We start from the raw sequence: 16,676 nt of genomic DNA, 5'->3' as shown, positions 1-16,676 counted from the left end.
GCAATTTAGAGTCTTAAATCAACCTGATGCATGCTTTTGGTCCGTGGGAGAAACTGGAGTAACAAATTAGAATAACAAATTAGGCACAACAATAATGTCACAGGAGTGAAGAGAATTTGTCTTGGAACTAAACTCAACGACACCTGAGGGTTTAAGACATTAATGATGGGCAAAAATATCAAATGTTTTCGATGTGAGATAAGTGATTTTTCATCACTGACGGGAGCAAAGACGCTACGCGACCTGTTGCCCCCCACCAACATGACACGGGACACGTATCAGTTCAAAAGTGCAGGATCACGCTTTTGGATAGTGCCCCTCCTTTTCTATCGATGCTCCTTTTTCTTTCTGTGCTGAAGCTGTAATAATGAAAATGACTGATGCATTGATCTAAAACTGCAATAATGAGCAGGCAGGAAGTTCTTGGATGGATGTGATAAAATCTTTGCGAACATGGCAAAACAGACTGCATGACTAATATGATTAGAGGATTTAAGTAGGGCTGTCAAACCATTAAAATATTAAATCAAATTAATCACAGGGCTGCTTTGGATTAATTCAGATGAATCAAAATTCATTTAAATAATAGACTCACGACAGAAGGGCATATACGTAAATATGTCAAACAAGCTTTATTTTACCTATAAACCAGTCTAGATATCAAAACCAAAATGAAAAGATTTCCAAAACCTTTGCAAAGCTCATGTCCCTGGCAATATTAATCTTTTTTTTTTGCTATCATCTTGGTAATTGTGTCACTCAGTCAGGCAGAGGGGGACCGACTGTGGACCTGACATTTATCGGGGGTGGTTTGCAGAGGAACCCTGGCTAACATTGGCTTCGTATTGACGTGGAACCTCAATCCGAAAGTCTTTTGGTGGGGACAAACCCTCTGTACAGAGTGTATTTTCTACTCAAACTGCCTAGAGAGAAGTCCAATATGCTGCGTAGCTGAGTTGGTTCTGCGGTCACCAGCCTGCACCAGAAAGTGGATGCATGCATGTTCTCCATACGCCATAACGTTTTTAATCCAACTGAATAAAGCAGATTATTACACGTACACTGAAGGCTCTACTTTGATGATCGAGGTCTAACAAGTTTGTATATAATCTTAATTCAATGAAATATATAAGCAACAATATTATTGACAAGAGTGTGATTAGTTTATCAGGTTTCTTTTCCAGAGGTTTACATTTAAAGTTGTTCTACCTATGATTTCTTGGACTTCTTCTGTGTCTTCATAGAGAACAGACATTTCTGACGAAGACATGAACCCACCCGATGTTTACAAGTAATGTCTGGTGACAAGTGAACGTTGTAAGAAATAATCCGGGGTTGTTGTTTGCTACCTGTACACTGTCACAGCCTGTCACTGTAAAAATCAAGCTGCGAACTCTGTTGTCAACTGAAATCAATTCTCTGATGCTCCCTCGTGTTCGGCTTCTCCCTCTTGGATGCGCGTTCCTGTACAAACCGCTGCGCACAGCGAGACGCCGTGGAAGCGGTGCGGTTTGCTGCGAGGACCGGCTGTCAAACTGGATGGGTAAATCAAACGGACACACTTGACGTGAAAAACACCCCTGGATTCCAACTGGTCATCTTCGATCGAGGACTTGTTGATAAAGCATTAGAACGGTGCCGCAGGAACGACGTAAACCCCCTATCCCCGTGCCCTCCGATGCTTTCCCCGTAGCTTTTTGAAGAGTGCACAAATTTTCCCAACACCACGAGACATCTCAAATAAATTCTTCATTGGCCTGTCAAAATGCTTTTCCTCTCCTTTCAGCACCAGCAGGAATCGACCGTGATCTGCTCTGAAATGGCCTCATTGTGCGGGGCATCAAGGATTTCGTAGGCTCCATCTCCGCTTGTGCTCTCAAGTGTGAATCTCTGAATCAGACAGCCCAGGCCCAAGGCCAGGAGCCGCTGGCGCTGGTGAAGCACTCTGTTGCTTCACACGTCTGAAACTGGCTGACGTGTTTAAGTTTGTGGTACCTTTGCTCCGTCTTCCCGTGATTGCTCTCTGGAAACCGTGCAAAGCAGAGTGACTGGAGACCTACATGTGTCAGGGCGATGAAGGTCCTCCCTCTCTAATTTTAGGCTGCATTTCCACAACTGCCATATATGCACATTTTGATGAGATTTATGGTACAAACAGAAGTGCTGTGAGACACATCAGCGTGAAGCCTGGTAATCTCAGAGAGGATGTTTGACAGGTTTCCATTCGCTCTTAATACCCCAGCGTGCTGTAATCCTGTAATATCTTACCAATAACTATTAAGGATTTAATGTCACTCGTGCTAACTGCCGGGGCTTGACTTGATTTTCTCTGAGCGTTTCTGAACTCAGAACACAGCTGAGGCAGAGTGATCCCATAAAACCCGTAAAGTCTTCAATAACGGGTCACAGCATCCGCCCATGAAGAGACGGGACGGCTGAATGACAGCAATTCAAGGACGGCGCTTCCACCTGGGTCAGATCTATGTCAGGCTAAAAGGAGTTGCGTCTGTGGAATATGAGACCATGATGTGAGGCAATAAACAACGGAGTACAGCATATAGAAAGGAATTTAAGGCCCGCTCTGAAATCGTCCGATTTTATTATTGAACGTTATCTCGGCAGTTTGTGTTTTTATAGCCGGGGCCACCAGTTGAGACTGATGGATGGAAGGAGGAGTGTTAGGAAAAAAGAAAATCTCTCCTCGAAAATCCCCCCGGTTAATTTTTCATGGCTGCACCTTTTAGGAGACTTGTCAGTTTGATTTAATGTTGAGCTGACAGTTATTGGGTTTTGGTGTTTACCTCTTATCACTTTAGGAAAAAAAAAAAATCCTGAAAAAATGGGAGTCCAATTTATGCTGGAGAAGCACACAAAGTGGCATCAAAAATTAAGATCTTGACACCAAGACAACATTATAAAAGCTTTCCATATGTAATTGGTGATGCCTCTTTTGTCTGTGTGTTAAGAGGATGGCAGGCCTTTTAACTTTTATCAGTATTTTCTGACATATCCCCATACAGTTACTGCTAAAATCTCCCTTTTTCCTTGTTTACCACTTTACTTGACTGATGGTGGAGCACGCTGGATGGGTTTTTTTTATTCTTATACCGCCGCTTGCCCGTGTCATCTTGGAATTTTACATAATCAACAGCCAAGCAGTAATAAGTGCTCACTGATGGATGCTGGTACATTCAAAGGGTGCTTACACTGAGGAAATTGTCTCAAGTGGTTCAAAAAGAAAAAGATGATTGATGTTTCAGCTGCGAGCCCTTGAGCAGAACCAGCCCAGGGTCTAATCAGACCAACAACACAGCCCCCCCCCCCCTCCCCACACACACCCTGTTACTGCACACAGCCGTAGGATTTTCTCTCACTATTCAGGGGCTGATAGATGAGCCTCTTTTTGTATTTCAGCCGTGCACTTTCTTAAATCTGAAAAGCCAATTCATCTTGGGCAAATGCAAGAGGAGGAGGAGGGGGAGGAGAAGGGGGAGGAATGCCAAAGCAAAACTTCAGAACTTTTCTTTTTTCCTCTTTTTGTTTTACTCCCTGCATGTGTTGGAGTGTCATTCACAGGTGCCGTGCGCCTCCCCATTTCACCTTCAGTAATTGCGTCACCTTGGGGGCAGCGTGCTTCTGATGTTCCCACTAACAAACAGATAAATACAGTTTCTTTGGAAGAACGATACCATAGAAAATAGAGGGGGGTGTTTATGTTTTGTGATAGACTGCATTAATCTTTCTCTTCAGGTACAATGAGTCTCAGACCTCAGCACCCAGTAGCTTATCTATGGTCGCTGTCAAGTCCAATTCAGGCATTAAGTCGGCAAGACAAATAACCAGTGTAATAAATCAACCCCCCCGCTTTATATAGTATGTCATCGGAAAGGCTACCGTACACACAGGATGTTTCAAGTGTTAGCACTTCCATTACACACGTGTCAGCCGTGCGTATAAAGTTTAATAGTCCTGGACAGACCTCACAGGTGAATTTAACACTTACACAACAAATGGCCTTTTTTCCTCCCTGCTGAAAAATAATACTTTACCATCAGCATTCTATTATTATTCTTTTTTTTAATTTAAGTCTGAGTGTTCCCATGTGTTTAGCGCAAACGGTCGTGTTTAATTAGCACAGTCTCACGCTGAATGGGGACACCTTGTTGACATGTTCATTCCACATGAGCTATTGCTGATCCCTCTGAATACAATTTACATAATTACAGCTCATCGGGTCCCATTCAGCTCATGTTTCAAACGCCGAGTTGAGTCCAAACAGCCATAATAACGCTTGTGGCGAGCAAACTCTAAATGTTGGCGATGCCATCGCCATCTGCATTGAATATGGCATGATGGTCACAGTGCATTAGAGATATGAGCACCAACCCCCCCAAACACACAACACCTCCCTCTCTTAAAATGTAGGAGCAAAGGGAGAAAATCTCGCCGCCTGTGAAAGATGACCTAAATTCCTACGCTCCGCACTTACTGTACATATTTAAGTCGATCTGTCTTCAGCATTCTGAGCCAGTAGCAAAACATAAATTCTCATTTACATGCACAATATTGCGAGTTGAGACTCTCCAGCGGTGAGTCTCTAATCTCCGTAGTAACATTTAAAGTTAAACAACAGTCATCTTCCCTAAAGAACAATGAAGCGTGACAGTCTGAAGTGAACAACGGACTGTCAGAGGACTTTTCCAAAGCCCCTGGCATTGACTTTCTGTCTGAATCTTGTCTTACTCTATAATAACTTTGTTTATTTCTGTTAAGGGATATGTCTGGAGAGACACCTTGAAAAGTGGAATACGGCGCTCAGTCCAAACAAGAGGAGAAACTGAAATATTCAGCCGCCTGATTGTCTCCAAACTGCAGCAGAAGAATCAATAAAACATAACATTGGCTCCTTTCTAAGTTTAAGGCTTCCAGTGGGAGGTTTTGAAACCCCCATGTGACACTGGAAGCTTTCACGCTCTCACATGAAAACACCAGAGTTTTATTTTGATGTTTGAATTAATCAGCAGAGAGTGTCTTAAGAACAAAAAGATCTGATGTTGCCTGTGGGATCTGTGGCCGTCTGAGGCTGAATTGAGGCGCATGTTTATAGGACTGCATTCCAACAGCCAACAATCTACGACGTATCGGAAAATCTCGCAAGCCTTCAAATGTCGCGGCTGTGTCCTTTTATCAGATCATTTTAATGGAATTTCCTTCACTTTCATGGGCAAATTTAAGATCGCATTTATATTGAAAATAACCCAAACCCCCCCAAAACGTGACAGGCTCTCAGGATTAATGCGAAGTTTAAAAACCCTCTTAAATAAAATGAAAATACTACAGGTATTAGTGTGACCCGGGTCAACATATCAATGCAAACTACACATTTTAAAAAAAGCAGGCTATGACCATGTTGCTGCATTATTCCAGAGGAGGAGGAGGAGAAAACTCCATGTACTGGCAAATAACCATTCATTAAAGACCAGATTTGTCTACACAATCTGCATAAATTGGCACTAGTTTTTAAGGAAAACAACCCATTGGAAGTAAATGTGAGGTTGCAGCCTAAAATAGTAACATTTACAGTAACATCACCCAAGTACAGAGCTGATTTGGTTACTAATGGCAACCAGGAGAAACGTTCAGCTCTCAACACAGAACAAGTGCGTTAAGAAGAAGAGAGTTCCTCAAAAGCAAAGCCAGCTCACCACCATAGGGGTGGTTGGTTATACTTTATTGACTGGCTTTCATCATGACTGATGGTCAAACACAACTGAAGTTTGACACCAGTCGTTGCTGCGTATGAAAATACCAGCTAATCTCTCAATCTCTGCAGCGCTCATGGAGGTGACATAATGTCAGGCAGCGCGTCGCCCTTGTGATAATTCACAAGGAGGACGAACAACAGCCCCCATTAATCTGCCAGCACATTTTGTCCTCGGTGCTGGATTTTGCTATCTTCCCATTTTCCCATCATCCATTTTTCCAGACATGCAGCCTTCCTGTTTGAGCTCTCTGCAGCACTGTGGTGCTCTGAAATGTCAGTGACATGTGACACAACAACTTGTCATCAATAAGATAACCACACAATTGTTATGGTAACACTCCAAACCATCTGCTTTGTTTCACAGTCAAAATGATTTACACAGGCTGAATCTATCATTTTTAATATAGACACACTAGAATAGCACCTTCTGCCATTTATCTGTAAATGAATTTTTTTCAAATTCTTCTTCGACAGCAGATCATCAGTGACAGGTGTACAGGCGTTTCCACATGTTACACTTTTATCTTTGTTTTTAATATGATCGATATGGTCGACGGGCTTCAAATCATGCCAATAATTCACCAAAGGAGCAATATCAGGGGGCTGCGGAACTAAGGTGGGTCTGCAATAAGCCTGAACAGTTGAGGGGTAATTACATCTGACGGCCACTGAGCTGCCTGCACTTGACAGGCTGTGAAACCTGACAGACTTAACACCCTGATACACGGCTAATTAGCACGCTATAGCAGCTCAAGCTACACAAGAAATGACTGATCCTGTATTTGTTTCAGTCCGGATATTAAGTGGTGAATATCGAGGGGATAAAAGTCCGATACGATGTAATTATATGATGCTGTGTGCAGTTTGTTTCACTAAATATTTCCAACAGACGAATTATTTTAAGGTTTATCTTTACCTCAGTGCATGCAAGTTGTTGCCAATTATTCCCTCTGAGCTGCAGTACACTGAATGGAATTGCAACACTCAAACTAGTGTGTTTGTATTGTAATGTGCATAAATTATGTATGCATAATGTATGTATAATCGAAAGTGTAAAAAGCTTTTATTCTCCTTGGTAAAATCAACACCAACATTAAGTGGAGCGTGGTGAACATGATATACACTGTAACCTATGGAGTAGAGGCAGTAGAGCTACAGGCGTTGAATGCTATGTTCTTTAAGGCAAGAAATCTCCAGCACAGTGGAGCACGCCTCTGATTTCCAATCTGGGCAGGGAAAGAATGGGAGGCTAAGTGCCTTCCATAAAAGTAGAGTATCACAGCATTTCTTAAGGCACATTATGGACCAGAGTGATTAGAGGAGTAAAAAATGCAAAGACACCCCTTGAAACTGAATGCGTTTACAATCCCATTAAATATGGAATTGTGTCTGTGGGCCAACAGTAAATTTGTAATATCTTTCTCTGCAACAGTTTCCTTTCTTCTTTATCATTTGCTGTTTTCTTCCCTCTCTTACTGAATCTCTTTGAGGCGGTCACAGCAGCTTTTATTACAATTATACAGCCTACAATATTAGAGGCAAGGATTTGATCTTCATTTTCATTCAGCGGCATGCATTTTTTTATTATGATGAATCTGACAGTGGCTCTGCCTTCACCTTGAACCAAAATTACATCAAAATAGCGCCGGTAATGTAAAAATTAAATTTTAATCTTCATAATGTCGCATGAATTCACAGCCTACGATGTTATGACCTTGAGCTCATCGCACCGAAGTTGGATTCCGTCTTGTTATAAAACTTTTCTCCCTTTATTATCTTTGACTGCGGAGCCACTCGTAATTGAATCACAGATGTTTAGGAGGATAAAGGTCAAAATGAGACGAAATTAATCGCCTCAAGTGCGGTCAAGATGTGTTTACTCAGGCGCCACAGTACAATTAAAAATAATATGTAAATCAAGCCATAATACTCTGTGCAAGTTGCAAAGCACAGTGGTGTCACCCCTCTGCTAAATACCCTCTCAGTCACAAACAACCATTTACTTATCATAAATTCACATCCACTCCTCTGTCTCCCAGTTCAAGTAAATGCTGTATGATCCCATAATAACCCATCTACATCCACAGCTGTTGGACCTTCTTTAATATAATCCAAAGCACAATCGCCCAAGAAAAACTCTCCAAAAGGCTTCCTCTGCGCTCATTAAGGGCACAATTCAGCCTACATAAGATGTGGAGTGTCTATCAGAAGAGGAAGAACACAATGCTGTTCACCTGTGGGCTCTTGTGGCTGCGTCCTGACTGCTGGGCCAGTCCAGGAAAGGGCTGGACCACAGTTCCGATTGGCTAAAGGGTGTCATGTGACTTACCTGTAGATGCTTTCAATGACCTTGAAAGTCTGAAACGTGAACATGTCAGAAAAATTTCAAGACAGACTGACCGATCGTTTGACCGACCAACTGACCGACCAACCGACCGACTGAGCGACCGACCGACTGAGCGACTGACCGACCAACTGAGCGAGTGAGCGAGTGAGCGAACGACCTTGGGACTGTAAAGCTGCCATAATGCAAAAGGCATGAATCTGCTCTGGTAGGAACGGCTCATATCAATCCCAGATCAGCAGCAGAGACCTGATGTAGATGCTGGAGGGAAGGAAGACAAAAGTATCCACTGTGTTATGAAACTCAGCGCTCAGCAGGAAGGGAACTGCTCTGAAACAGCATAAACAAAGAGGGACGGCTGTCAGCTGAAGAACGCCGTCACAACACTGAAGCAGTGGCAGCAGCATGTCGTGGGGGGATCCAATGCGCCTCACAGAAGAGTTGGCGTCGCTAAAAGAGGAAGGTGTGTAAATACCGAGGGAGGATTTACTGGGATTAAATGTGGGAGTTATGGAAAACCAAGCTTGTTATAAATATCAAGCTAAGGTGTATTTTACCTTCTGCCTCCAAATCTAACGGCAGGCTCAGTCATGCTGCAATGAAAACTCAATTATTGGCTGTTGACGTGCTCCCACCGTGCAAGGATGGAGGTTTCAGTCAACTTTGCAATCCAGAAGCTTGGATCCTCCTCCTCATGCTCCATTGTGATTCCTGAAAGTGACATGATACAGCCTGTTATCTGTGATGTTTCTGACTGGAATAACAGGGGTTTAGCAGCTGGCCGTTACCACCTATTGTTGCTAAATGTGTCTTCGCTCTTTCTTTCTGTCTGTCTCGTTCTAAATAGCAGCTGTTGTTACTGGAAATGACACTTTTGAGAGGGGAATGGATCGATACACCTTCAGACCACGAAGCTGAAACATTAAACCAAAAAACTGCAATCATGGACCACAAAGCTGAGAGTCAGATGCTGTTTGACTGTGGGTCTCTCACTCCAAAAGAGACATTCAGCATCACACATGGTGACTTTATGAATACAGCTGCCACCAAAATACTAATGAGTGAAGCTTTTGTTGTGTGCTTGCCAAATCCCCCCCCCCCCCCCCCCCCCCTCCTTCCCCTGGGTGCAGTTAAGAACACGATTTTCCTAAATTTCATCCACAGCGGAGCGCCTCCAAATTTAGCCCCCTAATGACAGCACAAATTGAAGATAATATCAAATGGCCACGTGGACGCGCACGTGTGCGTGTGCGTGTCTATGCGTGCTACAGCGTGATGAATAAAATGAATATCGGCTCAGATTGATTTGCTTTGCATGTGGCACCTTCTGTTCGGCATTGGTAGAAATTAATTTCAGGATGAGACAAAGGCAGCTGTGTCAGTAAATTTCCTGCATTTCCATTTAGTCCTGAGTGACTGAATTGTACAGTCCTCCTATTCTTATCTTCCCCGGATGCAGGCCCGAGTTAATGTTCTTCCATTTTCACACATGAAACCCCGTCTTAATTATTTTTGCCAAACTGCTCTTTCAATCTTTTGTATAAAACATCAATTATTTTCAATATTTATAGCAATTTAATCCAACTCCGAAGGGTATTAAACATCTACAAGTGATTAAAAATAAGCATTGTTTCTGCGCTTATACAGTAAATGTAATCAGCCGTTCTTGAGAATTGCCCGACCGCCTCCCATTGCACCATTTTCAACGGGTCCCCGCAGGCTTCTGACAGTGTTTCAGATATTTCAGTTGTTAGCTAATGTTTAGATTATTGTTTGGGCTTCAGCGGCAGCCTGCTGCGGCGTCTGTGGCTGACTAATGAATTGAGGGAAATGCACACAAGCTGTCACTTTTTCCCCCCCTTGTTTTTTCAAGCAATTTTTCCTCCCCACCTCATTTATACGCATCATAGATGGAGAAGTTAAAGAGTCAGAGATAAATTGTAAGCAGGGGCAGAGGAATAATTGATTTTTTTAACAACCAGATTCTTGGTAATGGAACAATTATACTGTAGGAATTCATATTACTCACATAATTTTGTTGGAGAATGTAATGTAATAAGCTGCACCACAGGTTGGACAGACAATTTAAATGGACAGGCGCATGAGGCGCTCAAGGGATTTGCGTTGAAATACTGTGAACATTTCCAGTTATCAATTCCATGTTTTGAATGGTAGAAATGTAGACATGCATTCTGATAAAGGAATAGCAACAGTTGACTGTGTCATAGAAAATGTCTCCATTCTTGTGGTTTCACCTTCTGTGCTGCTGAGAAGAATGGCTGTCAAGGTTTTGGTGTCTGGATGCAGTTATTTCACACTATTCAACCACAAAAGCACTAGTTTGGTGTGGAAGCTGGATTTCCAGCTCCAACCAACCCTACATTGTTCTAAGGTTCTCAGAACGCTGCAGCCGTGTTCTCAAGCGAGCTATAAGAAAGCTAAACATGAAAGGTTGAGGCAACACAACAGTCTTCATAGTCAAGCTTTCCTCAAAGATCAGCTTCAACTTGAAACATGATCAGGAATCATCTGTGCAAAAATAAATAAATAAATCATAATGTCATGTAAAACTCCTCAAGGTTTGAACCCCCTGGAGGGTTTGCAGCGGGAGCCCAGGAGATAAACATGCATTACAGGTGTATCCAACACGTTTACGGGAAGGAGCCAGCCTGTGTGATCCTAAACAAAGACTCTTGTGGAATGCCTTTGGGAACATGCGCTTAAAGAACCCCAGCCTCCCTCTGCTGCGGCTTTCAAAGCAAGACAATACCGACACTCTCCCAAATCTGAGCGCGTTCCCCAACAATCAGCCCCCGAAATGAGATGCATCCGGAACAAAACCTCGCTCAGCTCTCCCCAAAACCACTGTCCTGGCCCCGCGGAGTGCGCGCTTGGCGCACACGCCCGCGCACCTGTGCGCACGGGGGAGACTAAACTAAACATCAAAAGAAGGAAAAATAAGCTTTAGCGAAATAAAATGGCTGCAGAGGAGCGATAAAAAAAGTGCAGGAGCTATCTTCAAGCACTTACGTATCTTTCTTGCCTCTTTTTCTATTTGCAAGTTTAGCGCACGCTCTCAAAACAGGCTTAAAGCCTCTCTTTCATAAATATATTTATATATATATGGGGGTATTTTTAATTCCAGAGAGAGGGATTGGTCACACTTGGTCTCATTAGCATGAGGAGCTGTATAAACCCCGCCACTGCAGAATTTTGAGCTGTGTTGAAGGCGAGGCAACAAGCGTATCAGACTGGCTGCGCGCAATGAGCGACTAACTTTCACTTGCAGCTCAGTTCAGTTGATGAAAGCGGGAGCTGCATGGAGAGCTCGCTCCAGAGGTGAACTCGGCATCTTTTCGGCGCACTCCTGGGCTGCTCACCGGGGGAAATAACACCACGAAGATGGTCCGGGGACATTTTATCACTCATTGGCACCGGTGGATTTTAATACTCTTCGTTAATCAGTTTTTATTCGCTTCGTTGTCTCTGTCCGAGGGAAATACTATTAGATACCAGACCAATGAGGAGGGCGCACCAGGTACAGTCATCGGAACCCTTGCCAAGGACATGTCCTTGAGTCTGTCTTCTTCCAAGACCAATTTTAGAATGATGAAACAATTCAATGATTCATTCATTAGAGTGAGAGAAAGCGACGGGGAGCTCACAGTCGGGGAGCGAATTGACAGGGAAAGAATCTGCAGACACACTCCACAGTGCCTCATTACTTTTGACGTAGTAAATTTCTCCAAAGATCGCTACAAATTGATCCACGTCGCGGTGGAAATAAGGGACATCAATGACAACTCCCCGGAGTTTCCAAACAAGGAATCTATAGTGGAGATCTCCGAGAACGCGGCGGTGGGCTCCCGCGTCCCTCTAGACCCAGCCGCGGACGCAGACGTCGGCTCAAACTACATCCAAAGCTATCAAATCTCTGTCAACAGTCATTTTACTATCGACGTGCTCCTGAGAGCGGATGGGGTTAAATATGCGGAATTGGTGCTAATGAAAGAACTAGACAGGGAGACTCAGTCCTCGTACACCGTGGATCTGGTCGCAACTGACGGAGGACATCCGTTCAGATCCGGGTCCACAAAAATAACTATTCTGGTGACGGACTTTAATGACAACAGTCCAGTTTTTGACCAGAACAGCTTTTCCGTCACTCTGCCGGAGGACGCGCCGGTTGGCACCGTCATCCTCAACTTAAACGCAGTTGACGCCGACGACGGTTTGAACGGAGAGGTGGTGTACGGGTTCGGAAAACAGGTTTCTCACGAAATCCGACAACTTTTCCAAGTGGATCATAAATCGGGGCGCCTGACGCTCCGGAGCCCCGTGGATTTCGAGGAGAAAACCACGTACGAGTTAGACGTGCAGGCGACCGATCTGGGCGCGAACCCGAGCCCGTCCCTGTGCAAAATCATCATCCACATCACCGACGTGAATGACAACGCTCCGGAAATAAGCATCACCCCGATGACCTCTATGACGACGGGCATCGCGTACATCAGCGAGGCGGCGGACAAGGACAGTCTGGTGGCGCTGATCAGCACCCAGGACAGAGACTCGGGTGTGAACAGTCAGGTCCACTGCTCCTTATACGGACACGACCACTTCAAACTGAGACAAGCCTACGAGGACAGCTACATGATCGTGACAGCAGCCTCGTTAGACCGGGAGAGGATCAGCGAGTACAACCTGACGGTCATGGCTGAGGATTTCGGGTCCCCCCCAATGAGGAAGATCATTCAGTACACAATCAGGCTCAGCGATGAGAATGACAATGCCCCTCACTTCGCCAGAGGTGTCACTGAAGTTTCTGTGGTGGAAAACAACCCCCCCGGGGCTTACATCACCACGGTGGAGGCCAGCGATGCCGATCTGGCCAATAATGGCAAAATCACTTACAGACTGGTGGACAGTGTAATCATGGGGTCTCCGGTCAACACCTTCGTGTCCTTGAATTCGGTGTCAGGCTCTTTGTATGCGCTGAGGAGCTTTAATTACGAGGTAATGAAGCAGCTAGACGTGCACGTCCAGGCGAGTGATGGGGGGTCACCACAGCTGCAGACCACAGCTGTCATCCGGCTAAAAATACTCGATCAGAATGACAACCAGCCCTTGATCGTGGAGCCCCCTCTTTACAAAGGATCCGCTGAGGTTTTTCTGCCTAAAGATTCACCCGGGGGCTATGTACTAACCCAGATAAAGGCCACAGACGCTGATGAGGGCATCAACGCACAGTTGTCCTATAAAATCATAGAGGGAGGTCACCTGGGCTTCTCCATCAACAAAGACACGGGGAAGGTGCACGTGAGCCGACAGCTGACGTATGATCTCTCAGACACTGTCAAAGTCACAGTGGCGGTCAGCGACAATGGATCCCCCTCGCTCACTTCCACAGCTATTATACACGTGAGCTTCACTGAAGGAACTCTGCCCAGTGTGCCCTCCCTGGCCCAAAATGACAGCGAAGTGTTTTTTGAATGGGACACGTCCATCGCCATCATCATCGTCCTGGCAGGGAGCTGCTCTCTCCTCCTGCTGGCTATTATTCTCATCACAACCATTTGCAACCGCAGGAGGAAAGAGACCAGGGAGGGGGCGCGTGATGAAAAAGAAGATGTCCCAGATGTGGAGAAAGTGGAAAGCAGTCATATTGATTCATTGATTGCCAACCACAAAGGAAAAGTGTTTGATGCTCATCCATTGCCAGAGAATCCTCCACTAGCCAGCGGCAATGCAACAGAGACAAGCTGTGAAGATGGCAGGCAGACAGCAGGCATGTTCGAGTCCAACAGCAGAGCGATGGAGGGCAAATTAAAGGCAAGTCAGGCTGTTAGCCTTCTTTGAAACCTCGTTTCAGGCTGAATTGACTATGGTTTGCATCTTGACTCAAACTCTGGGTTGGTGCCTTTGCAGGGTTACTCCACACTGCCCGGCTATGGAAAGGAAACAGTCAGGCCAATAACAATCTGGAAAGGTAACTCATTTACAACGATCTCAGCCAGAGATCCCCACATCAGCGGCAAGGACAGCGGGAAAGGGGACAGCGACTTCAATGACAGCGACTCAGACATTAGTGGAGATGTGCACAAAAAAGAGTCGCCACCAACAAACAGTGAGTGCTGCACAGATTAGCGTTAGCAACAGTGATGCAGCGAGGGCTGCTTACCAAACCAAGTTGTGATTATGATACAGATTTACCACACGGTGATGTATATGAATATGGCTCAGTCTTCCTGACAGCTCTGTTCTACTCCACAGGTCTGTGGGCCTGCACAAGTGAGTGCAAGGTCCTCGGACACTCGGACCGCTGTTGGAGTCCCTCGGCTACACGGCCCAACACCAGCATGGCCTGCGGAGCGCAAATGTCAACGTTCTCCAGGACAGCTTCGCTTCCTCGGGACACCAGGAGGGAAAACTACTACCCGTCTCACATACCCAAAAGCAACGGACTGCAGAGCGTCTACGAACAAGTTCAGCACCAGGAGTTCGATTATATCCTCGTCGGCCCGCCGACACCGGCTCGGATACAGGAAACGGATGAGATTTCCATCCCAGAGTACACAAACTCTTGAAGTCTAAGTCATGGAGCAGGTTTCTGTCAACATACTGTACAATAATTGGAATTCTTTGTCAGATTGTTTCTGTGTTTTCTAGTATATCCTGTGGTTCGGCTCATGTAAGACTGTTCATTGTATCATGTGTAATATGCAAGATTTTGTACATTAATAATATATTTTTCATAATGATTTAATGTAAAGACTTTTATTATACATTTTCAAGAGCATGTGGTACTATTTAAAGAGCATGACCAATGGACATTGGGGCTAAATGAGGTTTTCCTGCTGTGAAAAACAATCAAGGCAAAAGATTGCCAGTGTTGTGTGGTAGTTTTCTTTTTTGTGTCACGTTGTTGCACAAATAAATGGAGAAAAGAGAACCTGCTTCGCAGAACGATGGTTTAGACTTTAAGCTCTGAAGTTGGAACATTGAAAAGTCAAATCTGTTGTCCAAAAAAGGAGACACTCAGTGTGCTCACTAACCTCAATTAGCCAAAAGGCTGCATTTCATTTGGCCGAAAGCTGCAAAAGCTGTGCGTAAATAAAATATTCTCCGATACGAATCGCCCCGAAATGACAGCAATCTTTGACTAATGTTAAATTCATGGTACACAGTGTTGTGGCTGCGCTGCCTTCATTTACATATAAATAACAAATGGCTGATCAAAGGCTCCCACAATTACACATTTTCTGGAAGGTCAAAGTATTCCCTCACCTTTTCTGATTGCCTCCCAGCTTAGGAATTATCCAAAAAGTCACTTTCAATCTGTTTCCAAGCAACAGCAGCGCAGAACATTCAGCTCTTTTTTTCCTCCACAGCGCTGTTTGAGCAGGAACAATTCCTGCACTCTCTCCAAATTGTCAAATCAGTCCACTCGTTATTATTATGGAAAGGTTACGTTTGCACGTGCCATTGTGTGGCGCCTCAGACAACTTGACGCAGTCTGTTAATTACTGGGGACTCTGGCAGAGAGATGGATGAAACCTGACTTAAAAAAGGAAGCAAAGACTTCAGGATTTAACAATGTTTTCCACTGAAGACAAATGAAAAGGTTGAATATTGACCAAACTAATGTTGCATCACTGTGCAGCATCAGTCAGACTCTGAAGGGAGGCTGGTTTAATGCAGCACCATGGCCGTTTGGCTTCAGGACACCTGGACCCACAGGTAACATTCAGATTAAGAATATATCTCAAAGAGATCATATCAACTGTACGTCGTCCACGCAGAGGTGACAAAAACCCAGACGCTGAGATAACTGGATTCACCGCGCAGAGACCACAGCGGATGGTGGAAGATTTGTGGAGGACATAAAAGAGAGAGAGAGAGAGAGAGAGAGAGAATGGAGGAAAAAAACAAACACACAAGTCATGGATCAGGCTGTTTGGAACTCTAACATGTAAATAAATACATGGGGTGGTTAAAGTTTAGAGTGTGTCATGTCTTCCTTAGCAACTTGTGCGCAGGAACAAAGCCCTCCAGCCTCTGCTGCAGGCTGTCTCCTCCTGAGATCAGGAGCCGCAGCTCTTACTGTTGCTGCGGTGGTAATTTTATGTGCATCCACGGCTGCGCACTACCTGTGGAAAGCTGGTGATAAAAACACAAGTGTCAACAGAGGATTATTCCGCCGTTATTGCAGCAACCCTTTGATGCCTGATATCTGCAATGAATTTAGCAGGGCTTAAGGATGTTTTCGCTCGAAGATGAAACTGAAGAAATCAAAAGCTTTCGAGACATGTTAGATTGTAAGCTTTTTTTCAGATGCTCTATGCATCATCGAGGACGCAGACTGCTAAATTACATTTCCAATTCTATGCACAATACGCACAACATCTGCATGAATTGCTTTCTTTTAACAAGTTTGTGTCCTACTGGGTTCAGAAGGAGAGCCAGCATTCCTCTCCAGCCCTGTAAGAGCATCTCCTGCTGTGTTTTGCTTGATTTCCAGAATGTAAAACCTGCACTCCCGGAGATGCAGCACTTAGAATAACCGCGCAG

At 44.6% G+C, this 16,676-nt stretch overlaps 1 protein-coding gene across 1 annotated transcript; it reads left to right on the top strand.

Moving 5' to 3' along the window:
• The first annotated feature begins 11,311 nt into the window (after positions 1-11,311).
• Positions 11,312-15,057, top strand: LOC101076020 (protocadherin-8-like). The gene is made up of 3 exons (XM_029850837.1): positions 11,312-13,937; positions 14,034-14,232; positions 14,379-15,057. Exons 1-3 carry the CDS (start codon positions 11,511-11,513, stop codon positions 14,690-14,692), a joined length of 2,940 nt encoding a protein of 979 aa, XP_029706697.1. The 5' UTR covers positions 11,312-11,510; the 3' UTR covers positions 14,693-15,057.
• The last annotated feature ends 1,619 nt before the right edge of the window (positions 15,058-16,676 follow it).

The sequence above is a fragment of the Takifugu rubripes genome, chromosome 1 (genome assembly GCF_901000725.2).
Source record: "Takifugu rubripes chromosome 1, fTakRub1.2, whole genome shotgun sequence".
Classification (NCBI taxonomy): Eukaryota; Metazoa; Chordata; class Actinopteri; order Tetraodontiformes; family Tetraodontidae; genus Takifugu; species Takifugu rubripes.
This window is presented reverse-complemented; position numbering and strand designations above follow the sequence as displayed.